This window comes from Nycticebus coucang, chromosome 8, assembly GCF_027406575.1.
Source record: "Nycticebus coucang isolate mNycCou1 chromosome 8, mNycCou1.pri, whole genome shotgun sequence".
In the NCBI taxonomy this organism is placed as follows: Eukaryota; Metazoa; Chordata; class Mammalia; order Primates; family Lorisidae; genus Nycticebus; species Nycticebus coucang.
The window spans coordinates 100,311,677-100,338,627 of record NC_069787.1 but is presented as its reverse complement, the minus strand read 5'-3'; the positions used below and the strand labels follow the sequence as shown (position 1 = coordinate 100,338,627).

General features: G+C 42.1%; 1 protein-coding gene and 1 non-coding gene across 2 annotated transcripts; both read right to left on the bottom strand.

The window, feature by feature from the left end:
- Positions 1 to 376: 376 nt before the first annotated feature.
- LOC128593034 (small nucleolar RNA SNORA54) lies at positions 377 to 499 on the bottom strand. Its single transcript, XR_008382216.1, has one exon. It is a non-coding gene; the product is annotated as a small nucleolar RNA SNORA54 (small nucleolar RNA).
- Positions 500 to 14,535: 14,036 nt separating this feature from the next.
- On the bottom strand, positions 14,536 to 24,924 carry LOC128591817 (uncharacterized). The gene is made up of 3 exons (XM_053599581.1): positions 24,848 to 24,924; positions 17,696 to 17,916; positions 14,536 to 14,768 (listed from the first exon to the last, which is right to left on the bottom strand). Exons 1-3 carry the CDS (start codon positions 24,913 to 24,915, stop codon positions 14,599 to 14,601), a joined length of 459 nt encoding a protein of 152 aa, XP_053455556.1. The 5' UTR covers positions 24,916 to 24,924; the 3' UTR covers positions 14,536 to 14,598.
- Positions 24,925 to 26,951: the final 2,027 nt, after the last annotated feature.

Below are 26,951 nucleotides of genomic sequence, written 5' to 3'. Positions count from 1 at the left end.
TATAAATGACACTATCCATAGAGCAAATGGATACTATTGTAAAACTGAAACACGTATTTAAAAGTAATACATATGGGGTGCCCATCCGCCCATCTGGAGGGCAGCCCACCAGCCTCTGAGCACCCTCGCCTACATAGGGACAACTGAATGTTGCCTCCCATTGTGGAAAACAGATGGGAAGAAGGAGAAGAGACAGATACAGGTGTGGCCCGCCCCCATTTCCTGCAGGACTTGTAATAAAAAATCGCCACTCACACTAGCCCTCATCCAGCCCCCTGGGCCCAGCTCTGAGATGAGGAGGAAGAAGTTGATGACTGGTCTCAGATCCCCTGACTACTACCCCCAAGGATCTGTAACCCATAGTCCCCCACACAGCATTTGTCTCCAAGACCTGAAACTGAAAGCCACCAGTCAGTCAGTCATATGTCCCTGGAAATGGTGTTGCACTGGAATGGAACCCGTTAGCTATGGCCAAGTCAACAGGTTACGAACAGTTCTCTCTGGGAGGAGCAGGCTGGGTTAAGAAAGCATCACCTCGCTGGGCGTGGTGGCTCACACCTGTAATCCTAGCACTCTGAGAGGCCAAGGTGGTGGATAGCTCGAGTTCATGGGTTCGGGACTAGCCTGAGCAAAATTTAAGACCCCCGTCTCTACTAAAAATAGAAAAACTGAGGCAAGAGGATAGCTTGAGCCCAAGAGTTGCAGGTTGCTGTGAGCTAAGATGATGCCATGGCACTCTACCCAAGGTGACAGCTTGATACTCTGTCTCAAAAAAAAAAAAAAGTAATGCATACTATCCTAACTTCTGAACAGTTTTCATACCTTTTTTAACAAAACATCAAGCCCAGAAGAATCCTCTAGCAACTAAGGTGAAAAAAAAAGAAAAACAAAAAACCTTTATCAAAAGTTTAATATTCCAAGAAAAAAAAAAGTTTAATATTCCTTTCAATTTTATTTCATTTTTTTGTGTTAGATTCAAGTAAAAGTAAACTTAAAATTCAGTTTTCTCAAAAAACAGCATGTATAGAGTGATTATTTCTGCTTGCCTCTTTTTATATAGATATCTCTCTTTTATTTTATTTTATTTTTTTTTGAAACAGAGTCTTACTATGTCGCCCTGGGTAGAGTGCTATGGCGTCACAGCTCACAGCAACCTCAAACTCTCAGGCTTAAGTGATTCTCTTACCTCAGTCTCCCAATAGCTGGGGCTACGGGCGCCTGCCACAACACTTGGTTTTTTCTTTTTCTGTTGTTTGGCAGACCCAGGCCGGGTTCAAACCCGCCAGCTCCGGTGTATGTGGCCAGTGCCTTAGTCACTGAGCTACAGGGGCCGAGCCTGTATAGGTATCTCTTGATTTTAATTCTTACCCACCATGGGCATAGTCAGAGGGCTGGGGAAAGGATCACTGCATGCTAAAACAGGTTATTTTTATTTTTTGCAGTTTTGGCCAGGGCTAGGCTTGAACCCGCCACCCCTGGTATATGGGGCTGGCGCCCTACTCCTTGAGCCACAGGCGCCGCCCCTAAAACAGGTTATTTTTGGATGGTAAGATTCTAAGTGATGTATTGTTTTTTCTTTATTTCTTTTCTTTGTCTTTCTTTTCTTTTTTTTTTAAGGCTAGTCAAGTGAAGCAGTGGGAGAAGAGAAAGAACAAAGACATCTGTAACTGGTAGTGACCAATTTGTTGTAAATACCTCTGCACTCGGACGACTCATATTGTTTCTTATTTGAATTTTTCAGTATGGCTGAAGATTTCTATAATGAGCAAATCTTTTAGATTTTTATTTTGAAATAATTTCAGACTCACAAAAAGGTTGCAAGAGTAGTACAAATAAGTTACATACTTCTTTTATCTAGATTTCTCCAAATATTAATATTTTAGCACATTTGCTTTATCTTCCTGTGTTCATGTATTATTATTTTCTTTTTTCCCCTGTACCAGTTAGAAGTGGGTTGCAGACACGGGGCTCTTATTACCGCCAAATACCTCAGGTATATTTCCTAAAGGTGAGGCCATTCTCTTACACAACTACAGGAAATAAACATTGATAGGATATTATTATCTAACTTATAGACCTTATTCAAATTTTGTCAATGGTTCCCACAATGTCTTTGTAGTATGAAAAAAGAAAAAACAACCACACCTTTCTGGTCCAGGATCCAAGCCAGGTTCATGTGAACCAAGTCATCATGTCTCCCTAGTTTTCCTTACTCTGCACACTCCTGCAGTCTTTCCTTGCCTTTCATGAACTTGACGTTTTTGGATAGTCTAGATCAATGATTTTGTAGACTGTCCCTTCCTTTGAGTTTGTCTGATGTTTTCTCATTATTAAATTTGGATTATGTATTTTTGGCAGGAATATTATAAGAGAGATGTTGGCCTTCTGTTCATCATCAAAAGGCATGTGATATCAATATGTCTCATTATTGGAGTATTAATTAAAACAATAAAGTCATTAATTAAAAATAAAAAAATATTAAGTGTTAACACACCCAAGTGATAAGGTTAGAAGAGCGTATTGACATGTATGAGTGTTGACCAAAGTAACCGCCTGTTTGGAAGGAGCTTCTCTGTGTAAGGAAAGCTCCTTTGGTCGTGTTTTCGCATCTCTTGTATGAATACCTGTGAGAGGGGTCTGTGTTACATTCTGATATGGTTGTACGTATCATCAGGGATCTGACATTAAACAGTGGAACACTCAACTTGGGGACTTTGAGGCAAGTTTCATAGACAGATAATGCACAAAGATATAGGGTATAGAGCAAATCATAGGAGGCAATGTAGTCTCTCCAGCTAGGGGCAATGGGGCACTCTTGCCATTTCTGGCTTTGTGGGGGTGAGAGGAAGAAGAGTTCAGAAAGACAGTTGTATGGAGAGAGCTGCCTGACACACAACTGAGACCCACACAGGTGGCTGCCCAGGCTGTGGTGACACTGCAGGAAGGGGCAAGGGAATAAATGCCCTGACCTCACTCTCTTCCCTCCCTCATTCTCTGGCTAGTGCTCCCTGTTGCTGGGATATGCCGGAGCTCATTCACACAGGTCACACACTCCAGATGCAGAATGACACCAAGTGTTCAGTCCACCAGATTTCCGGAGCAACTCAGGAACAGCTTGTTAATGGAGAACAGTCATCAACAGTGGTGGACATAACCTTTCTCAAACATTCTAGGAGTCTGCACTGTCATTCTCTTATGATGGCTTGCTGTAGAAACTTTTTTTTTTTCCAGTTTCTGGCCAGGGCTGGGTATGAAGTATGATGGCTTGCTAAGGGTTCTATTTATTGTCTCTGCAACAGGTACTTTCAAAATTATTGGGTATGCTGGATGTAAGGTTCAGGGAAGGCAGCTGGCACTACATCTCAGCCTGCTAAAGACATCTTTCTTGCTTTAGGCTTCTCTTAAAACTTGCAACCTCTCCAGGAGTCTGAGCTGATATGAATACGAGAGAGAGAGTGAGAGAAAGAGAGAGAGAACAGAACATTCTTATAGAGAAAGTTAACTAAAATATATGGAGGATAGAATACTATGATGTATAAAAAATGTAGATGAAATAATGGAATTTGAAAATCACCATTTGGCAACCACAATAATATAATAATAATTGACACTCAGGCAAGAATCAAATGATGCTAAAACTAAAACTAGAGAGCTCTGCGATAATTTGAAGAAAACCAATATTCATCTTATAGGGATCGAAAGGTTTGTCTTCAATGTCAGTAATCCTTTCTTCTGCTTACTCCATTCTGTTACTGAGGGATTCTACTGGGTTCAAGATGTTGCAGCTCTCAAAGATCTGAGAAACACAGTAGGAGCAGAATGGAGCAAGCAGAATGGAGCAAGCGGAAGAAAGGATTTCTGACATTGAAGACAAAATTTTTGAACCCTCCCAAACTCTCAAAGAGAAAAAGAAATGGAAGGCAAAAACAGATCACTCTCTCAGAGAGCTCTAGGATAATTCGAAGAAAACTAATATTCGTATTATTGCCCAAAAGCGATGAAGTGGCTTCACAAAGCACAGAGTCTCTTCTCAATGAGATTAGGAAAGAGAACTTTCCAGACATGCCAAGAGATTCTGAAATTCAGATAGCAGACAGTTTCAGAACTCTAGCACAACTCAACCCGAATAAGACATCCCCAAGACACATCATAATCAATTTCACTAAAGTTAATATGAAGGAGAAAATTCTGAAAGCAGCCAGACGAAAGAAAACCAACACCTACAAGGGGAAGAATATTAGAATAACTGCAGATCTCTCTGATGAAACCTTTCAAGCTAGAAGAGGATGGTCATTGACTTTTAATCTCCTTAAACAAAATAACTTTCAACCCAGGATCCTGTACCCAGCTAAACTGAGTTTCGTTTATGATGGAGAAATTACATACTTCAATGACATTCACATGTTGAAGAAATTTGCCATAACTAAACCAGTTCTCCAGGATATTCTCAGACCTATCCTCCATAAAGACCAGCGTAATCCTCCACCACAAAAGTAAACCCACCCAGAAAATTTTGATCAAATTCCAACTTCCACAGTCGCAAAAGGATTAAAAATGTCCACCGGACTCTCAAAAGGCTTATCAATATTCCAATGAATGTGAATCATTTAAATTGTCCTCTAAAGAGGCACAGGTTGGCTGGCTGGATACAAAAACTCAAGCCAGATATCTGCTGCATACAAGAATCGCATCTTACATTAAAAGACAAATATAGACTCAAGGTGAATGGATGGTCATCTATACTCCAGGCAAATGGAAAGCAGAAAAAAGCAGGCAGTGCAATCCTATTCGCAGATGCAATAGGCTTTAAACCAACCAAAATAAGAAAGGATAAGGATGGATAAAGGTAATACTCAATATGATGAGATTTCAATTATTAATATTTATGCACCCAACCAGAATGCACCACAATTCATAAGAGAAACTCTAACAGACATGAGCTACTTGATTTCCTCCAGTTCTATGGTAGTTGGAAATTTTAACACCCCTTTAGCAGTGCTGGATAGATCCTCCAAAAAGAATCTAAGCAAAGAAATTTTAGATTTAAACTTAACCATTCAACATCTGGACTTAACAGACATCTACAGAACATTTCATCCTAACAAAACTGAATACACATTCTTCTCATCAGCCCACGAAACATACTCCAAAATCGACCACATCCTAGGCCACAAATCTAACCTCAGCAAATTCAAAAAAATAGAAATTATTCCTCACATCTTCTCAGACCATCATGGAATAAAAGTTGAACTCAATAATAACAGGAATCTGCGTACCGGTACAAAAACATGGAAGCTAAATAACCTTATGCTGAAGGATAGAAGCGTTATAGATGAGATTAAGAAGGAAATCATCAAATATTTGGAACAAAACAACAACGAAGACACAAAATATCAGAACCTCTGGGATACTGCAAAGGCACTTCTAAGAGGGAAATTTATTTAGCACTGCAAGCCTTCCTCAAGAAAATGGAAAGAGAGGAAGTTTAATAACTTAATGGGACATCTCAAGCAACTGGAAAAGGAAGAACATTCCAACCCCAAACCGAGCAGAAGAAAAGAAATAACCAAAACCAGAGCAGAATTAAATGAAATTGAAAACAAAAGAATTATACAACAGATCAATAAATCCAAAAGTTGGTTTTTTGAAAAGATCAATAAAGTAGATAAACCTTTGGCCAACCTAACCAGGAAAAAAGAGTAAAATCTATAATTTCATCAATCAGAAATGGTAACAATGAAATAACAACAGACCCCTCAGAAACTAAAAAAATCCTTAATGAATACTATAAGAAACTCTACTCTCAGAAATATAAAAATCAGAAAGAAATTGACCAATACTTGGAAGTACGTGACCTACCAAGACTTAGCCTGAACGAAGTGGAAATGTTGAATAGGCCTATATCAAGTTCTGAAATAGCATGAACTATACTAAATTTCCCTAAAAAGAAAAGCCCAGGACCAGATGGCTTTACATCAGAATTCTACCAAACCTTTAAAGAAGAACTAGTACCTATTTTACTAAACCTCTTCCAAAATATAGAAAAACAAGTAATACTACCCAACACATTCTATGAAGCAAACATCACCTAGATCCCCAAACCAGGGAAAGACCCAAGAAGAAAAGAAAATTATAGACCAATATCACTAATGAATATTGATGCTAAAATACTCAATAAGATCCTAACAAACAGAATCCAACAACACATCAAAAACATTATACACCACGACCAAGTGGGATTTATCCCAGGGTCTCAAGGCTGGTTCAATATACGTAAATCTATAAAAGTGATTCAGAACATAAACAAACTAAAAATTAAAGACCATATGATTCTCTCAATTGATGCAGAAAAAGCTTTTGATATTATCCAGTATCCCTTCATGATCAGAACACTTAAGAAAATTGGTATAGAAGGGACATTTCTTAAACTAATAGAGGCCATCTACAACAAACCCACAGCCAATACTGTATTGAATGGAGTTAAATTGAAATCATTTCTATTTAGAACATGAACCAGGCAAGGTTGCCCATTGTGTCCATTGCTCTTTAACATTGTAATGGAAGTTTTAGCCATTGCAATTAGGGAAGAAAAGGCGATCAAGGGTATCCACATAAGGTCAGAAGAGATCAAACTTTCACTCTTTGCAGATGACATGATCGTATATCTGGAAAACACTAGGGATTTTACTACAAAACTTTTAGAAGTGATCAAGGAATACAGCAATGTCTCAGGCTACAAAATCAACACCCATAAATCTGTTGCCTTTATATATACCAACAATAGCCAAGCCAAAAAAAGTCAAGGACTCTATTCCTTTTACAGTAGTGCCAAAGAGGATGAAGTATTTGGGAGTATACCTAACAAAGGACGTGAAAGATCTCTATAAAGAGAACTATGAAACTTTAAGAAAAGAAATAGCTGAAGATGTTAACAAATGGAAAAACATACCATGCTCATGGCTGGGAAGAATCAACATTGTTAAAATGTCTATACTACCCAAAGCAATATATAATTTTAATGCAATTCCTATTAAAACTCCATTCTCATATTTTAAAATCTTGAAAAAATAATACTTCGTTTTACATTGAATCTGAAAAAACCTCGAATATCCAAAACATTACTCAGAAATAAAAACAAAGCAGGAGGAATCATGCTACCAGACCTGAGACTGTAGTATAAATCGATAGTGATCAAAACAGCATGGTACTGGCACAAAAACAGAGAAGATGTCTGGAACAGAATAGAGAACCAAGACATGAATCCAGCTACTTGCCGTTATTTGATCTTTGACAAGCCAATTAAAAACAGTCAGTGGGGAAATGATTCCCTATTTAACAAATGGTGCTGGGTGAACTGGCTGGCAATCTGTAAAAGACTGAAACTGGACCCACACCTTTCACCATTAACTAAGATAGACTCTCAATGGATCAAAGATTTAAACTTAAGACATGAAACTATAAAAATACTTAAAGAAAGTGCAGGGAAAACTCTTGAAGGAATCGGCCTGGGTGAATATTTTATGAGGAGGAATCCCCAGGTAATTGAAGCAGTATCAAAAATACATTACTAGGACCTGATCAAACTAAAAAGCTTCTGCACAGCCAAGAACATAGTAAGTAAAGCAAGCAGACAGCCCTCAGAATGGGAGAAAATATTTTCAGGTTATACCTCCAATAAAGGTTTAATAACCAGAATCCATAGAGAACTCAAACGTATTAGCAAGAAAAGAACAAGTGATCCCATCTCAGAGTGGGCAAAGGACTTGAAGAGAAACTTCTCTAAAGAAGACAGATGCACAATCTACAAACACATGAAAAAAAAGGTCATCATCCTTAATCACTAGAGAAATGCAAATCAAAACTACTTTGAGATATCACTTAACCCCTGTAAGAGTAGCCCACACAACAAAATCCCAAAACCAGAGATGTTGGCGTGGTTGTGGAGAAAAGGGCACACTTCTACACTGTTGGTGTGAATGCACACTAATACGTTCCTTCTGGAAGGATGTTTGGAGAATACTTAGAGACCTAAAAATAGACCTGCCATTCAATCCTATAATTTCTTTACTAGGTTTATACCCAGAAGACCAAAAATCACAATATAACAAAGACATCTGTACCAGAATGTTTATTGCAGCCCAATTCATAATTGCTAAGTCATGGAAGAAGCCCAAGTGCCCATAGACCCACGAATGGACTAGCAAATTGTGGTACATGTATACCATGGAATACTATGCAGCCTTAAAGAAAGATGGAGACTTTACCTCTTTCATGTTTACATGGATGGAGCTGGAACATATTCTTCTTAGCAAAGTATCTCAAGAATGGAAGAAAAAGTATCCAAAGTACTCAGCCCTACTATGAAGCTAATTTATAGCTTTCATATGAAGGCTATAACCCAACTGTAGCACAAGAATATGGGGAAAGGGCCAAGGGAGGGGAAGGCAGGTGGGAGGTTCAGGTGGAGGGAGGGCAGTAGGTGGGGCCACACCTACGGTGCATCTTAGAATGGGTAGAGGTGAAACCTACTAAATGCAGAATACAAATGTCTACATACAATAACTAAGAAAATGCCATGTAGGCTATGTTGAACAGTTTGATGAGAATATCTCAGATTGTATATGAAACCGGCACATTGTACCCCTTGATTGCACTAATGTACACAGCTATGATTTAACAGTAAAAGAATAAATAAATAAAATTAAAAAAATAAACAAAACACTTTAATTATTTTATGTTACCTAAAATAGACAATAAAATCATCAGGTGAGTTCATATTTGTTTTCTTTTTTAAAACTGTAGGATAATTACAAGTAATCCACTAACCTCTCTGCCCCCCAAAATAAATAAGGGATGGGAAGCATGTGGGATTGGAAAGGGTTATTAATATCACCAGTAGTGGAATATACTGGTTCCATGTGTCCCTTGAGCAGCTTAGTGGTATTCCAATCAACAAGTGTGCAACCTGAATCTAATCTGAGAAAATATCAGAAGAACCTAAATTGAGGAACATTGTATAGAATAACTTGCCTGTTGGGGGTGGGTTGAATTGTGTCTCTCAAGAGCACAAGTTAAAGTTCTAATCTTCAGTATCTCAGAAGTCACCTTATTTGGGAATAAGAGTCATTGCAGATTTAATTAGTTAAGACAAGCCTCTACTGGAATAGGTGAGGCCTTTAATCCTATATTCCTCGTAAGAAGAGAAGGAAAGATACAAAGACACAGACACTGGAGGGGAGAACATCATGTGATGATGGAGACAGAGGCTGAAGTGCTGCAGATGCAACCGTGGAGCAGCAGGACGCCGGTGAGCACCAGCAGCTGGGCATAGGTGCGGGTGGGTTCCCCGGCTGCCTCAGTGGAAGCAAGGCCCCACCAGCACCTTCATTTTGGACCTTCAGTCTCCAGAAGTGCAAGATAATAAAATCCTGTTGTTTTAAATCATCCAGTTTGTGGTAATTTATAAATTACTCCCAGAAAATTAACACATCTGTGTTTGTCAAAATGACCATGTCATGAAACACAGGTGAAAAGACTGGGAACTTCTTCAGATTCAAGTAGTGTAAAGAGACAGGACAACAGAATGTAATCCATGATCTGGAATTTTTTGCTCTAAAGGACATTTTTGAGACATATGGAAAAATCTAAATCTCATTAGACTGGACAATAGTATTATTACCACTGTTGATTTCTCAATTTTTAAAAATTGTACTATAGTCATTTAAGAGAATTTTCTTCTTTTAAAGACATTCTTATCAAATTATTTAGGGGTAAATCCTGCGATCAACTTTCAAATGGTTCAGAAATCCCAGCAAATTATCTTGTAAATATTGACAAACTGATCCTAAAGTTTAAGACAAAAGACACAGAATAAACATCTCGTACTGAAGAAGAACAAAGTCAGAGGACTGACATTACCTGACTTTAAGACTCACTACAAAGCTGTTGTAACCAAGACTGTGTGGTTTGTAAAAGAAAAGATAAATAGATCAAAATAAGAATAGAGAGAATCCAGAAATGGACCCACGCAGATATAGTCAACTGATCTTTGACAAAAGAGCAAAGGCAATACAATGGAGGAAGGATGCTGCTGGAAGAACTGGGCATCTATATGCAGCAGAAATGAAGCTAGATACAGAGCCTGTATCTTCTGCAAAAATTAATGCAAAACAAATCATAGACCTAAATGTAAAATACAAACTATGAGGCTCCTAGAAAATGGAAGAAAACCTTGGGTTTAATGATTAATTTTTTAGAAATAATACCAAAGGTATGATTAATAAAAGACAAAAAATGGATGTTAGCAATTAAAATAGAAACTTCTGCTCTGCAAAAAACATTGCTAAAAGAATAAAAAGATAAGCCATAGACTGGGAGAATGTACTTATAAAATATGTGTCTAATAAATGACTTATATCTGAAATACAGAGAGAGCTCTTAAAATTAATAAATAGGAAAACAAACAACCCAATTGAAAGTGGGGAAAAGATCTGAACAATTCATAAATAGACATATTGGTGGAAAACAAGATATACAGATCGCAAACAAACATAAGAAAGGATGCTCACTATGATAAAAAAACTACAGATTAAAACAACAATGATATCTCTTTGCTTATAAAGTCGTAAGAAAATGACACAGATCAAGTATTTCTGAGAAAGATTTAGTATCTGAATTGAGATAGGCTGTAAGGATAAAACACAAGCTAGATTTGAAGATTCAGTACAAAAAATTATCTCATTAATAATTTTAAAATATTGATTAAATGATTTTGGATATATTGAGCTAAGTGAAAATACTATTAAAGTTAGTTTCACCGGTTTATTTTTCTCTTTTTAAAATGTGGCTAATAGTAAAATTTAAGCTACCTATGTGGCTTGCATTCTATTTCTGTTGGACAGTGCTGATCTAGATTATCTAAAGACAAGTCTACATTTTGTATGTCTCCATATAACCTTGGCACTAACAGGAGATTGTCATGTAACAGGGTTGCATAAATATTTATTGAAGAAGAGGATTTAATCTTGGAAGGACTTTTCTACTACTCAGGTGAACTGCTAAGACTGAATTCACCTCCCCAGGACAATTACTAGCCTACACATTTCTCTTGCCTCTTTCGGTCATTGGTACTAAATGAGGGGCTGAAACTAGTCTCTCAATGTCCTGCTTCTCCCCTCTTGTTTACCTCCCAAAGTACCCATAGCACCACTAATTATCATAAAAGGAGATGGCATTTTGGGCTGGATGACTTAAAAACGAACAAACAAACAGGAGTTAGCCTGTCCTAATTGTCCAGTCAGGTTTGCCAAGTAGCCTTCTAAGTTTAAAACTGTCAACCCCCTTTATAAATATTTTTCCCCATCAATAAGAACTTTAGCAGAGAAAAATACAATCAAGGCAAAATGCCTGTGACTTGTCCAAAGAAATGTAGTAGTTTGTTACTTAACCACTTTGCAAAGAACTTTCTTCTAACATGCAACATGGCTTTTGTGTCCAATCCCAGAATTGCCCTGAAAGCTAGATTCCCTGTGGTGTGAATTAACTGCGACTCACAGAAAAAGCAGGAGAAAATGGAACATTTCCTCCTGGGCATGACAGGAGACGTTCTGTTACACTGCAGCACAGCTTGTGTATGCTGGGATCTATTCCTTTTCCTGCTCACCCTTTTGTTCACGACAACCAGTCTATATGATCCAATTAAACCAGTCACTTCAGCTGACAAAATAGTTTGCTTTATTTCTTCCCTAAACTAGCAAATTAATTTCTTGAACACAATTGTGCTTTTGTGTCAGGGGAGTGAGTTTCCCATCAAGGCTCGATAAGGACACAGTTGAGATATCTCAGCTGGAAATGTCCGGTAAACCTTCTTGTATTGCTTGAGGTCAGACAACCATGTGGGGAAAATGGCAGCTATTCCCTGGAGTGTGCATTACCGTCCACTCATAGGAAGGGTGCTTCTGTGTGATATTGGAGCTGCCAGATACTTTTGTAGTATTGGTTCTCTCATGCAACATGTGGTGCATACTTATACTAAACAATTATTCATTGTTTATCCCAAATTGAAAAAAAAATGGGCATCCTGTATCTTTACTTGTAAACTCTTACAACCCCAGATAAGATTCTAAATTTGCCCCCAAAGAGGCACTTAGCCTTTTTCTCTAAAGTTAGATGATGTAGGGGTTTTTAAAAGAATATCTGTGGGGTATGTGGAAATAATCAGAGACCAGCATGATGAGCTTGATGGTTCCTGCTAAATCCTCTTGCTGAAAACCAAATGAGATCAGACCTGGATGTCTATTTTCATGCCTCTGATGACAAAATGAATCGTATAAAAGGGCTGTGCAAATTGTACTGTGCTGCTTTGCTTTGCTTACCCGTCGCATTGTTGGCCATCTAGTCAGTGCACATCTGGACTCCCTAACAAGATTGTAAACCCACAAGGGCAGAAACTGTGTCTTCTTTTGGCATCCCTAAAGTCCAGCAAAATGCCTGGGCACCAGCACATGCTAAAAGTGTTACAGATGATTATGAAGGCAAGATTTAGGGATCTTGATATAAAAGAATGTTGGGTCTGAAAGCCAATGGATGTTCTAGCAATCCCGTTGGGAGCTCACGCTGGGCTCCAGGAATTAGGCCAGCAGCCAGTGGAGTTGCCTGGTATGGAAATAGAGCTCGACTGTGTTTTTGGTCTGCTCCAGAGCAAATGCTCTGTCCTTGACACCAATACGAGCAGCAGCCTCCCCTGCCACCTGTCCATGAACCACTGCCACAGCGTAATTGCACTGGGATGTTGTGAGAGGAAGCCTGACTTAAATGGGGCCCTGGTGGAGTCAGGGGTCCAACAGTGCCTTTTCATACCTGTTAATGAACCCTCATTTAGAAACAGCAAGAGCCCGTGCTGGGAACTGGAAGCACCAGTCTGCCGGGGGCTCTCCCTGCCAAAAGGTGATTAACTGAATGATTTACGGCAGCTGCTCTTTGAGATTGTGGCACGGAGGTGACCAAGTGTGCGCAGGCCTGCACAGCGTGCTGTCTGGTGGAAAGTCAGGAGTGTGTGCAAATCCATTCTCCATCCTGTCAGTGGCTGAAACTATTTCCAGGTTTTGAAAAAATGCAATGGCCATTCAGATGTAGAAGTTCCTCCTTCTGATGGCTGACCTTTCAGGCCTTTCACCTTCCAAGGCTCCAGCTGTGTTTAGGTTAGAGATTTAGGTCTTAGCTGGGGGGCAAAAAATTAATAGTAACAAGAAAGAAAGAACAGCAGCAGACTCAGGGTCAGTGCACCCCACACAGCGAGGCCAGCAGCTCGCTTTGTTTGCTGGCAGGGCCTTTGCATGGGGTGGTTCAATTATGGGCAACCCCATAGCGTGCGGCTACGGGGGAGATGGATGCTTTGCTGAAATGCAGTTTTATGTGGTTTTCTTACAGATTTCTGTGCCTCAAACAACAAACTAAATTATGTAAAGGTGTTGTGCAAAAAAAAAAAAAGGTTGTGTGAACTATAAATAGCTGTTCTGTTCATGTGACTTATCAATATAGGAATTCATAAAATTTCCTTTTTTTTTTTTTTTTTTTTGCAGACCAAGAAGGAAAATAAGTTGTAGTAATTCCAATAAGGAGACCTAGATCTTGCCTGGCTTCTTTTTAAAGGTTTCCTTAAAGAGAAATAGGTTTCTTTTGCTTGTAATCACCCGTGGCTATTTGGAACCTCAGGCATGGTCGTCTTCAAATATGCCCAGATTCAGCAAATTCCCTGTCCTGAGTAGCAGCTCACAGAGACTCAGCTCAGATATTTTTGTCTGTAACTCTGTAGACTGACAGAAGCCTGAGGGAAGAATTAGGAAATTAAGGCTGGACTTGTGTGTGTGTGCGTGCGTGCCTGTGGTTTTAGAGGCGCTGAGAGCCTGTGGTAGGACACAGGTGCTGGTTTCAATTTTAATCAGAAGGCAAGAGAGTCTTGCCTGGGTAGGTGGCAGATGTATGAACTATATTTGGGCAGTCCAGGCCTTGAGAGGGCTGGGGGGAGAAGGTAGGAGGACCCTGGAAGAAAATTCTGAGGCTGTAAGTGGGGTGAGCAAACATAATGTAATTAATTGCCTACTTAGAGTGAATTGGCTTAGATTGGGCTCAGATTGCAATTCCCTTTAATCTGATTGAGAGGTACTCTGCCCATAGCACATGAAATGTGTCTGCACATAAATATGCGTGCAGAGTTCATTAAAGAGGTCTGAATGCTCTGTGATGCCTGTAATTATGACACGTGCAATAAAGCACCACACTAATCCCCGCTCCAACAAGACTGTTGGTTTTTTGCCTCACACTGTGGCAATCCTGTGTGCCATGAGCAGAACTTTTGCCCAAGCAGCACTTTTATTTTCATAAACCCAAGAGCAGTTGATCCTTGGATGGCGAAGCAGATGGTGTCACACTCAATGACCCTTTTAGATGCCTTCAAGAATGGCTTCCTGAGCAAAGGCCAGGCAGGCAAAGTGATATCCATCATGACCTCGAAGTGAGCTGAACAAGGCAGGCGGACTGCACACAAAGCGTTTATTAGAGGGGAACAAGGGAGGTTGCTCAGGCTACAGACTACTTAAATTAAAGCAGAGGACCCTCTCCACCTCCAGGAAGCTTTTCAGCCCAACCTGAATCAACTAGGGAATCCAGCAGGGACTGAGGCTCAGGGGAGAGCTCCTCAAGTGACTTCATGGGGCAGCTGGGGAGGAAGGCAGCATTTTCTTCGTGAAAAAAGGAAGTTTCTCCATCAGCTGAAAGGAAACACATAGAGGAAAACCAGTAAAGATATCACGACAGCATTGTGGGAAAAGCAGCTGTCTCACAGAAGCAAGACAGTTTTGAGTTTTACATTCCTGCTCCACAGTTGTCAGCTGGGAGACCTTGGGCAAATGACTTAAGCTCTCGGAGGCTTTGTTTCCTGCCTGCAAAATGGGGATCCTGATGGAGTCCTGGCAGGGCTGGGGGACAAATGAAGATAACAAAGGTCAGCACTGCACTGGCACAAAGCAGGCACTCCCACTGAATACAGTACTTACGTCCTGGAAGTGTGAATTCAGCCTAACTCACTACTCTTTGTGTTTGTTTAAAATGACTGTGTATTTATTCAGATGTCCATAGGCATCTGAAAAAAATAGCTTTGTTAGGAACATCTGGCTTTTATAATCAACAGAAATCAATTCAATAAAAAGACAGTTGGAGAGGGGCTGGATGACATATTTTCCATTTGAAAGAAGGGAGGAGTGAGCTCCCTTCCAGGAGGCCCTTGGCCTTCTGAAAAAAGAGAGGCTGTGCTCTTGGAGAGAGTGGGAGACCTGGGCTCCAGTCCTAGTTCTGCTTCCCCTCCTTGTTTGATCACTGGTGAGCCCTTTCCTGTGTGGGCCTTTGTACTGTCTCTTGAACCATGACAGGTTGGATGGCATGATAGCTAAGTTTTCTCTTAAAGCTGCATATGTTAAAGCCTATTCTTTAACATATATCAGAGAAGAGACCTTGGAGGAAAACAGGAAGATATAGAACTATAATTAGAAAGTTGGGCTTGGCACCTGTAGCTCAGTGAGTAGGGCGCCGGCCACATACACTGAAGCTGGTGGGTTCGAGCCTCGTGGGCCTGCTAAACAACAATGACAACTGCAACCAAAAAACAGCCAGGCATTATGGCAGGTGGCTGTAGTCCCAGCTACTTGGGAGGCTGAGGCAAGAGAATGGCTTAAGCCCAAGAGTTTGAGGTTGCTGTGAACTGTGATGCCACAACTCTACCAAGGGCAATATAGTAAGACTTTGTCTCAAATAAATAAATAAATAAATAAATAATTGGCCAGGTGTGGTGGCTCATGCCTGTAATCCTAGCACTTTGAGAGGCTGAGGCAGGAGGATTGCAGGAGGTTAGGAATTGGAGATGAGCCTGAGCAAGAGCAAGACCCTGTGTCTACAAAAAGTAGAAAAAATCTCAGCTATTTGGGAGGCTGAGGCAAGAGAATCGCCTAAGCCCAAGAGCTGGAGTTTGCTGTGAGCTGTGATGCCACAGAACTCTACCGAGGGTGACAAAGTGAGACTGTCTCTAAAAAAATAAAAATAGAAAAATATAGCTAGGTGTGACAGTGGGCACCTGTAGTCCCAGCTGCTTGGGAGTCTAAGGCAGGATGATCATTTGAGCCCAGGAATCTGAGGTTGCAGTTAGCTATGATGATGCCACTGCACTCTAGCCTAGAGGACAGAAAGTGACCCTGTCTCATAAATGAGTAAACAAATAAAGGCATGGATTTTTGGAAAGAGTTGGCAAGGAAGCTCAGCCCCAAAGCTGATGTATATGTCTTTAGAAACCTTATTGATTAAAAAAAGATAGCATAGGGGCAGTGCCTGTGGCTCAAAGGAGTAGGGCGCCTGCCCCATATGCCGGAGGTGGTGGGTTCAAACCCAGTCCCGGCCAAAAACTGAAAAAAAAAAAAAAGATAGCATATATACTGTGTGTGAGAGAGATAGATATTATGACAGCCACAAGCCAACTGCTTGCTGCCTCCACTGTGGAGTCTAGGGAAGCTAAAGGGTCCCTTCCTCTGCACTCCTTGCTGGTAGGTATAGCTATCTGAGCAGGTTTAACTCAATGAGACACCAGAGGAAATCTACTGGAAGCCTTCTTAAAGTGTTTTTCCTTCACCAATGAAAGGGGAAGCCACTCCAGGAAAAGCCTTTTGCTGCTGCCTCTTCCCTCTCCAAACATCTGTCTATGAAAGAGGTTGAGATGGACGACCCCAGCTGTGGCAGGCATTTGGCAAGCATGGGGTGTCAAAGATCAAGACAAAAAGCGAATGTGTTGTGGTATGTTGAAAAGATGAAGAGAGCTTAGGTCCTCAGTGAAATCACCGTGCAGCCTCCATCACCTGTTTCTGGAACTCTTTTTTTTTTATTTCTGGAACTCTTAAATAAATATGGTTTATGCTCTTGCTACTCAAAGCCTGGTCTGTGGGCAGCCCCCGGAAGCTCGTTAGAAATGAAGACTGGCCCCACTTTAGACCTACTGAAGCAGAAGCTGCATTTTAAAAAGATGTTGCGGGTTTTTATTTTAATTTTTTTTTGGGGACAGAGTCTCACTTTGTCACCCTCGGTAGAGTGCCCTGGCGTCACACCCCACAGCAACCTCCAGCTCTTGGGTTTAGGCGATTCTCTTGCCTCAGTCTCCCGAGTAGTTGGGACTGCAGGTTCCCACCACAGCACCCAGCTATTTTTTTGTTGCAGTTTGGCCCGGGCCAGGTTCGAACCAGCCACCCTCGGTATATGGGGCTGGCACCCTACTCACTGAGCCACAGGCGCCACCCTGTCCCGGGTTTTTAAAGGCATATTAGTTTCAGGAGCACTTGTTTATAGCCCCATTAATTAGGGTTGAATGACGTGCAGGTGAAACATTCCTAACAGCTACTATGTATGTCCCAGGTTTGTGTGCGTGTGGATATGAATATGGATATATGTACATAGACAGTATGTATCTGTATATGAACAGATGTAATTTGAATGTGAACAGAAAAGTCCTGGAAGATCACACTGTGAATGAGTGTGTGTGTGAGGGGCAGTTTGGGGTGATTTCTCCTTTTTATCTCAATTACTTCTAGTGTTGAGGAAAAAATAACTCTTTTCAAAGTCACGAGTCTGCATCCCTTCGTAATGAAAGCGGAACGAGGCTTACCAGCTCTCCTCCCTGTCCAGCAGGGCGTGGTAGGAGGCCACGTCCTTCTGCAGCTGGCCCTTGCGCGCCAGCAGGTGCGCGCGCTGCTGCTGCTGCTGCTCGGCCTCGGCGCGCACCTCGCCCAGCTCCGCCTCCAGCCGGCCCACCACGGCGCCCAGGTTCTGCAGCTCCATGTCGTGCCAGTGCTTGGCGTCCTGCAAGGTGTTCTCCAGGCCGCGTTTCTACGAAAGAGTAAACCTGCTCCAAACCAAGGCCGACGGTCCAGGCCCTTGGGGAGGCAGGTGTGCAGAGGTGGGCAGGGAGGGCATTCGCGGGGTGGGTCAACGCCAGGGACAAGGGTCTCGTCGGGGACCGGGGTCAGCCTTCACGCGGCCCCGTGGGGAAATGAGGCGTCCTCCTGACGAGCCCAGACTCTGGGGTGGTCTGACTCAAGGGAGGGAGGGGGAAAGAGGAAAGAAAAGAGAAGGGCAGAGACGAAGTGGGGAAAGGGAGAGGGAGAGAGGTGGGGAGAGACTCATCAGGAGAGGCACTATGTAGGTATTTCCTCAACGGGCTGTTTCTCAAGATTCCTTCACTCCCCCTAGGGGTCCTTCCCCCCACGCGCGACCCCCCACTGCTGAAGCCCCATCCCTCATTCAGGGAAAGCACTTGTCTCCTCTGCCGATCGCTGTGTTAGAATGGATGGACAGCTCTCGTTTATTTATTTATTTTTATTTATTTTTTATTTTATTTTTTTTTGTAGAGACAGAGTCTCACTGTACCGCCCTCTGGTAGAGTGCTGTGGCGTCACACGGCTCACAGCAACCTCTAACTCCTGGGCTTACGCGATTCTCTTGCCTCAGCCTCCCGAGCAGCTGGGACTACAGGCGCCCGCCACAACGCCCGGCTATTTTTCTGTTGCAGTTTGGCCGGAGCTGGGTTTGAACCCGCCACCCTCGGCATATAGGGCCGGCGCCCTACTCACTGAGCCACAGGCGCCGCCTTATTTTTTATTTTTATTGTTGGGGATTCATTGAGGGTACAAGAAACCAGGTTACACTGATTGCATTTGTTAGGTAAGTCCCTCTTACAATCATGTCTTGTCCCCAAAAGGTGTGTCACACACCAAGGCCCCACCCCTCTCCCTCCTCTCTCTCTGCTCTCCCCTTCTCCAACCTCCACCGTGTCATTAATTGTCCTCATATCAAAATTGAGTACATAGGATTCATGCTTCTCCATTCTTGTGATGCTTTACTAAGAATAATGTCTTTCACTTCCATCCAGGTTAATACAAACGCTGTAAAGTCTCCATTTTTTGTAATGGCTGAATAGTATTCCATGGTATACATATACCACAGCTTGTTAATCCATTCCTGGGTTGGTGGGCATTTAGGCTGTTTCCACATTTTGGCGATTGTAAATTGGCGATAAAAAGTCTAGTGCAAGTATCCTTATGATAAAAGGTGTTTTTTTTTCTTTTTGGGTAGTTGCCCAATAATGGGACTGCAGGATCAAATGGGAGGTCTAGCTTGAGTTCTTTGAGGGTTCTCCATACTTCCTTCCCAAAAGGTTGTACCAGTTTGCAGTCCCAGCAGCAGTGTAAAAGTGTTCCCTTCTCTCCACATCCATGCCAGCATCTGCAGTTTTGAGATTTTGTGATGTGGGTCATTCTTGCTGGGGTTAGATGGTATCTCAGGGTGGGTTTGATTTGCATTTCTCTAATAATTAGGGATGATGAGCATTTTTTCATATATTTGCTAGCCATTCATCTGTCTTCTTTAGAGAAGTTTCTATTCATGTCTCTTGCCCATTGATATATAGGACTGTTGGCTTTTTTCATGTGTATTAATTTGAGTTCTCTATAGATCCTAGTTATCAAGCTTTTGTCTGATTCAAAATATGCAAATATCCTTTCCCATTGTGTAGGTTGTCTCTTTGCTTTGGTTGTTGTCTCCTTAGCTGTACAGAATCTCTTCAGTTGAATGAAGTCCCATTTGTTTATTTTTGTTGTTGCAATTGCCATGGCAGTCTTCTTCATGAAGTCTTTCCCCAAGCCGATATCTTCTGCTTTTTTTCCTATGCTTTCCTTGAGGATTTTTATTGTTTCATGTCTTAAATTTAAGTCCTTTATCTATCTTGAATCAATTTTTGGGAGTGGAGAAAGATGTGGGTCCAATTTCAGTCTTTTACATGTAGACATCCAGTTCTCCCAGCACCATTTATTAAATAGGGAGTCTTTCCCCCAAGGTACGTTCTTGTTTGGTTTATCGAATATTAGGTGGTTTTATGATGTTAGTTTCATTTCCTGGTTTTCTATTTGATTCCAAATGTATGTTTATGTCTATATTTTTGTGCCAGTACCATGCTGTCTTGACCACTATGGCCTTGTAGTACAGACTAAAATATGGTATGCTGATGCCCCTGGCTTTGTTTTTATTATTAAGGACTGCCTTAGCTATACAGGGTTTTTTTCTGGTTCCATACAAAATGCAGAATCATTTTTTCCAAGTCTTGAAAGTACGATGTTGGTATTTTAATAGAGATGGCATTGAATCGGTAGATTGCTTTGGGAAGTATAGACATTTTAATAAACATAAAGTCCCAGCCATGAGAATGGTATGTTCTTCCATTTGTTAATATCCTCTGCTATTTCCTTCCTTAGGGTTTCATAATTTTCTTTATAGAGGTCCTTCACCTCTTTTGTTAGGTATATTCCTAGGTATTTCATTTTCTTTGGGGCTATGATGAAGGGAGTTGTGTCCTTATTTAGCCTCTCATCTTGGCTGTTATTGCCGTATGCAAAGGCTACTGACTTGTGGACATTGATTTTATATCCTGAGACATTACTGTATTTTTTGATGACTTCCAGGAGTCTTGGGGTTCTCTAAGTATAAGATCATATTGTCACCAAAGAGGGAGAGTTTGACCACCTCTCCTCCCATTTCGATTCCCTTTATTTCCTTGTCTTGCTTAATTATATTGGCGAGAACTTCACAATGTGTCTTGGAGAAGCTCTGTTAGCATTGAGGCGACCTGGGGTCCGACAGCCCTCTGAAAGGAGTGTGTCAGAATCATTGGTGATATTTGGAAAATTTTCATTTATAATGTTCTCTAGTATGGCTTCCATTCTCCTTGGGCATTCTTCTTCCCCTTCTGGGATACCTATAACTCATATGTTTGAACGCTTCATAAAGTCCCATAATTCTGTCAGTGACGTTCTGTTTTCTCTCTCTTCTTTTCTGCTTCTTTAACTATCTGAGTTATCTCAAGACCTTTGTCCTCTACCTCTGAGATTCTTTCTTCTGCATGGTCTAATCTGTTGTTAATACTTTCCATTGCATCTTTAAGTTCCCTAATTGACTGCTTCAGTTCCTTCAGCTCTGCTATATCCTTTCTATATTCTTCATATCATTCATCTCTTATTTGATTCTGTTTTTGGATTTCCTGTTGGTTATATTCCACTTTATCAGCAGTTTCCTTCATTGTTTCCATCATTTCCTTCATTGTTTTCATCATGTGTATTCTAAATTCCCTTTCTGTCATTTCTAACATTTTTTTATGGGTGGAATCCTCTGCAGTAGCTACCTCACGGTCCCTTGGTGGGGGGGAGGGGTTGCTCTGGACTGATTTTTCCTGTTGCCAGGATTTTTCTGCTGATTCTTCCTCATGAGTGTTTTCTTTTATCTGTTTCCTTGCCCCGATTTTCCTTTCACTTCCTATTTCTCTTTAATTTGCTGTGCCTCTGGCCTAGAGTTTCAATGAGTCCCTTTGGTACAGGACCAGAAGGATGAGAAGATTGAAGAGCAAGAAGGGAAAAAAGATTAAAAAAAAAGAAAAGAAAAGAAAAAAGAGAAAGGAGAGGGAGTGAGTAAAAAGGAATATTGACAAAAATAATAGAGGCACAGAAAGAGGGAGACAGAGCAATACAGATGTATAGTAGGGTACTTTGACCCAACCTTAAAAACTTGCAACCTCTGGGGGTACTGGGTTGGGTGGTCCCCTTAAGGTCAGCAGCTCTTTGCCAGCCTGTTCAGACACAGTGCCCCACCTCCACCAAGTAGAGATGAAAGACAAAAATGCTATAAATCAAACCAAAACAAGCAAACAGAAAACTTTACGGGATAAAATTGGGGGGAAAACCAAATAATATTGGTAGAAACACTAGCAAAAATGAAGTTCTAATTTTTAAAGAAGGCAACTATGGAAAATTATATTTAAACTAGAAAAATGAAGAAAAGAAAGAAAAAAGAAAAAATCTAGAGGGAAAATGTTGAAATTTAAAAAACAAACAAACAAAAAGAAGAAAAACAAAAACAAAGCAGTATATATATCTTGCTGAATATTGTCTGGGCAATAGGTGATCTTCTGGGGCATGAGATGTTAATCACAATGCTGGTACAGCTGTACGAGATGGAGACTGGAGGCCTCTGGTGATTTCTCAAACCCTGCAGGCTAGAGATCCTAAATCTCTCCTCAGCAGCCTGCTTAAAAGGCACTTCAAACTGTTAACCTTGGCTAAGCAGAAGCTTTCCCAGGAAAGCACTTGTCGCTGGGATTACTCCTGCAGTGGCTGCCTGCTTATCCAGTGTTCCAAAACTGGTCTCACTCTATGCCCCTGAGGGCCAAGGCTGTAGAGTGTCTCAGTCCCCACCTTTAGGCTGCTCAGTCACTAGATTACTCGCCCAGGGTCCCCTGCCCAATCCTCGCTCTGTGATCCTGAGGGAGGAACTTGCTGGGGCAGTTCTGCCACAATGGCTGCGTGCGGCCCACAGCTGAACACTATTAGCTGTGTCCTGGCTCAGTCCTGGGCCCCAGACAACACTCAGAGTCCTCCACACTCTTGCCCAAGTTCTCCCAAGGTAGCTCAATTAAGTCCCCAAGTCCAAAAAAACAAAACAGCTCACAGGGAAGGCCTTTCCAGTTTGCAATCTCACTGCTGCTGTACTTAGAGCTGCCGGTGGGATTAGACTGAATGAACACATGCAACCACTTGCCAGTTCTCCACTGCTTTTGTCCTCCTCATGGGGTCCAGAAGTCTCTCTCTGACTCCCTGTGTCCCCAAAGGGATGTTTCTGGGCAGATCCCACCAGCCAGAGATGCCTGAAGTTTCTCTCCCCAGTCTCACTGTGCCCAGTTGCAAGAAAGCTGTTACTTGGCCACCATCTTGCTTCACCCCGCACCTTGATTATGGCTCTCATTTTTTACATGTTCAGTATCTTTTTCTTCAGTGTTTTAGGAGCACATCTTTGCTAGTCCCTCTTCCTCTCCTATCCCTTCACTGTGGGCTCCCCAGCACCTGCTGCTAGCCTGCTTCTTTGGGAGCCCTGCATCCCGGGTCTGTGTTGGCTGGTCTTTACCACCTCATGACTTTAACTGGGTCTATAGGCCCACCGCTTTTGCCTTGCTACTTCCAGTGCAGGTCTTCCCCCCAGAAGCTATGGACCTACTGCTGAACTTCTTACTGGAAATACATACTAAGACCTCAAGTCAAAGCATCCAGATGGGGCCTTAGGCCTCCCCCTGAACCCTTCAGCCCTCCTATTCTCTCAGATGATGAACCCACATGAGCTAGAAACTTGGGAAAGATGCATCCCTGCTTTTCTTCCTTTTCTTCCAAATACAATCATCACAGCCTCTCGTATATCCTGAATTTTCACGTTCTCCAGTCATTATGGCCTGGATTGAAGCTTAACATCTCTCACCTGGGGCACCCTCAGTAGCCTCTTGGCCAATCATCTGCCTCTAGCTCCTCTTCTTCCTGCACCCCCCTCACAAGCAGCCACAGTGCTCTGTCTGAAGCCCAAACCTGGGCTTGTATATTCTCTGCTTAAACCCATGGCACTCCCTGGGGGTCCAGACATGGCACTCATGACTGGCCCAGTGTCTTTCCATGTTAACCCCACCCATTCTATAGCAGCTCCAGCACTCCCATTCCTGAATTATTTTATTGAGTTTATCCTGTTTCCTACACCTGTAACTTCCTTCCCCTTTCCTTCCAGCATCCTCACCTGCCTCACTCCTACTTATCCAAGTCCAAGCTCAGGAGTCACCTTCCCCAGGAAGCCTTCCTTGACTCATCTGCCCCTACCATGACCAAGCTGGGTTAGCTGCCCCTCTGTATTTCCATGGCTCCCCAAGCATATGAACTTATAACAATGGTCTAAGCATTCTCTTCTACCAGACAGACTTGGAAGGAACCAAATCTCTATAGCTCCCATGCACAAGTCAGGGCTTGGCATGGAGTAGGTGCTTGGTATGTGCACACTGGCTCAGATGACAGCACTTGTATTACAGTTATTGCCCTACCTATGTGTCTCCCCATAGAAGAAAACCTCTTTCTTCTCATCTTCCCACATGCTACATCCTGAAAACTGTACACTTGATCAATAAATACCTTTAAAAACCTGTGTGTCTGTGTTTATCATTTTCTAATACTTTCAATTATCATTGGCCTATAATTTTGTATCTGGTTTTTATATATAACACATAAAAAACAAATAACATCTTTTAAAATTGAATTGAATCAATGAAATAAGATTCTGTACTCTGCTTTCTAGGAGGAGATTTTTCATATCCTTTTGACTACAGTGGCTGAAATGGAAATGGGAGATTCTTGGTCATGACACCATTTTGGATCATGACTCCTGTTAAGCAGGGATCACCATATTATTTTATTCAAATCTTCTTAGTTCCAGTGGATATGAAAATGTTGAGTCAGATTCCTATCCTACGTACATTTATAAGAGGTGAAATGTGATCACTAGAAAATAAATATAGATCAGTATCTGATCTAGGGTTGACTAGTGGGATGTGAAAATCCCTCTGTAGCAGAAAACTCCTCTCCATCTCCAAGGATGCAGAAATGCCCACCTTGGCTTTGAGGTGTTTGCTCTCTTTGTTTACATAGGAAAATGATTGGTTTGTGGGTAGTTGTTGACATGAAATCCGTAACTTCTGTGATTTGGAAAACCTCTTCACAGAATCATGGTTGGGTCATCTGTCTGCAGTTTTTACTCCATCTTCTAGGTGGGTTCTCTATGTGGCCTGAGGTTTCTCCTTGCTGATTTTTAACCCATTGCCCAAGGGCATTCATGGGAACCCCACCCTACCCTATGAAATCCTGTATGTTTTCCATCTCACTCAAAGCCCAATCCAGCTACCCCACCTAAGTACCTGATGTTCTGGCAGAAAGAGAGGATGCCTGGTTCTCCAAGAGATGCTGGAGCTTGAGCGACTACCATCAGGCTACTGCTGTGGGGCCGTAACCCTGGCCCACTCAGCAACACAGCACCAGCAAGCAAACTGAGATCGCAGAAGCATGCTTAGTCTGCAGGTCTCTGGAAAACTGAAGGGACTTCTTTGAATTGCTAAATCCTCCAGAAAGTAAAATAGTGACCTTCTGTGACTTCCTGCCTTGAATTCCGTTCCTGATTTGAGTTGACTAAACACAGAGTTCAGGAGGCCTCCAATACTGTCTTCCAATACAAACAGTGCTTTATTGGCAAAGGGGACTGAAAGTCTTGCCAGCTCAGCTGTCTGAAGCTTATATAAGCTACAGGGGCCTGTGCACAGGTTGCTCTGAGAATAACAGGGATGGCTGGATGAACTTTCTGCATTTGAAAACAGTATGAGAGGTTGTTTTCATGTACCTATTCAGGCTCAGTCTCTGCTCCTCCCTTTGGCTGCAAGGCCCAGTGACCAGAATTGTGATCTACTAGAACTAGCAGGGGACAAAAGCAGCCTGTCTTGGGTCATGATCACAGCCAGAATGCTCCAAAGTCTTTTGGTTAGGGGTCTGAATTCTTTCGCCATTTGTTCTAACAGTTAGGACCATGGGGTTTAAGTGAAGTGACCAGGTGGCTTGTGATGCCAACTTATTGTTACTGTGCTGGTGGGTATAATAGTAATTTTAAATGACAATGAATAATAGATGCCATTATTGACTGTTTACTCTGTGCCAGGCGCTGTGCTAAGGGCTTGTGTGCATTATCCAATCACTCTGATGACTTTATAAGTTAAATTGTATTATAATCCTAAGGTAGATCATGTTTCCAAAGGCAGCTGTAACAGTGACCTCTGTTCCACAAGCTCTTTCTCAATGTGATCTTGCTAGTGCCCTAGCAAGAGGTGGAGCTTTCGGGAGGCGCCTGTGGCTCAGTGAGTAGGGCGCTGGCCCCATGTTCTGAGGGTGGCGGGTTTGAATCCGGCCCCGGCCAAACTGCAACCAAAAAATAGCCAGGTGTTGTGGCAGGCTCCTGTAGTCCCAGCTACTTGGGAGGCTGAGGCAAGAGGATCACCTAAGCCCAAGAGCTGGAGGTTGCTGTGAGCTGTGATGACATAGCACTCTACCGAGGGCGACAACATGAGACTCTTGTCTCTCAAAAAAAAAAACAAAAAACAAACAAAAAAAAAAACGTGGAGTTTTCTCCTTCTGGTGAGTCTGGGCTGATCTTGTGACTACTTTGACCAGTAGACTGAGGTGTAAGTGATATTCAGGGACTTTCAAGGTCAGAGGCCTGGTAGCTTCTGGGCTCACTCAGATGCTACATGACAGATCTGACAACTGTGAGATTGTCATGATACAGGAAAGTTCAAGCTAGCCACATGAAGAGGTCATGTGGAGAGAGAAAAAGAGACACCCAGCTGAGGTGCCAGATGTGTGCATGGAGGACTCCATTCTCAGGTGTTGTCCAGTCCCAGCAGATGCATGTGGAACAGAGATCAATTATCCCTGCTGAATTCTGCCAAAATTGCAGAATGAGAAAACAAATGATTCACTGTTGTCTTAAGCCACTAAGACGTCTGATAGAAATGACAGCCAAAATATCCCTCATTTTATAAGAAAACGAAAGCTTCGAGAGGGCACCCAGCTAGTAGGTAAGGAGCCAGGGTTCAAGATTGCAGGGTCTGAGTGCCAGTCCTCTGTTCCACAGGACTGCTGTGTCTAGCATCAGCTCTCGACTTTGTGGTGGGGGGAGCACTTCCAGAACCTTGCCCTTGACTCTGTCCATCACTACCTGCACCCCCACCCCACCCCCAGCCCTCACAGAGTTTATATCCTGATTCCTACAATGGGAGTAGGTGAAATCTCCCACCTGCCACCCCCTCACATTCAGAGCCTCTGGTTCCTGTGGTTATCACCTCCTCCACTGAAGTCACATTCACTCCTTGGGGGCAGGGACCATGTCTATTTAGTTTATGTCCCCAGAGCCCTTGATAAAATTTCCAGAACATACTGAGTTCTTCCAAGTGATGCTAATAGTAAGAAGAGCATGAT

Bases quoted from the DNA above. Each gene is read 5' to 3' on its own strand.
- LOC128591817 (XM_053599581.1), bottom strand. From the start codon at position 24,915: ATGGTAGTCGCTCAAGCTCCAGCATCTCTTGGAGAACCAGGCATCCTC. The intron at 17,917-24,847 runs GTACTTAGGTGG...ACTCTTTCGTAG, and splicing joins TCTTTCTGCCAGAACATCAG to AAACGCGGCCTGGAGAACAC. The intron at 14,769-17,695 runs GTAAGCCTCGTT...GTTTCCTTTCAG, and splicing joins CTGGACAGGGAGGAGAGCTG to CTGATGGAGAAACTTCCTTT.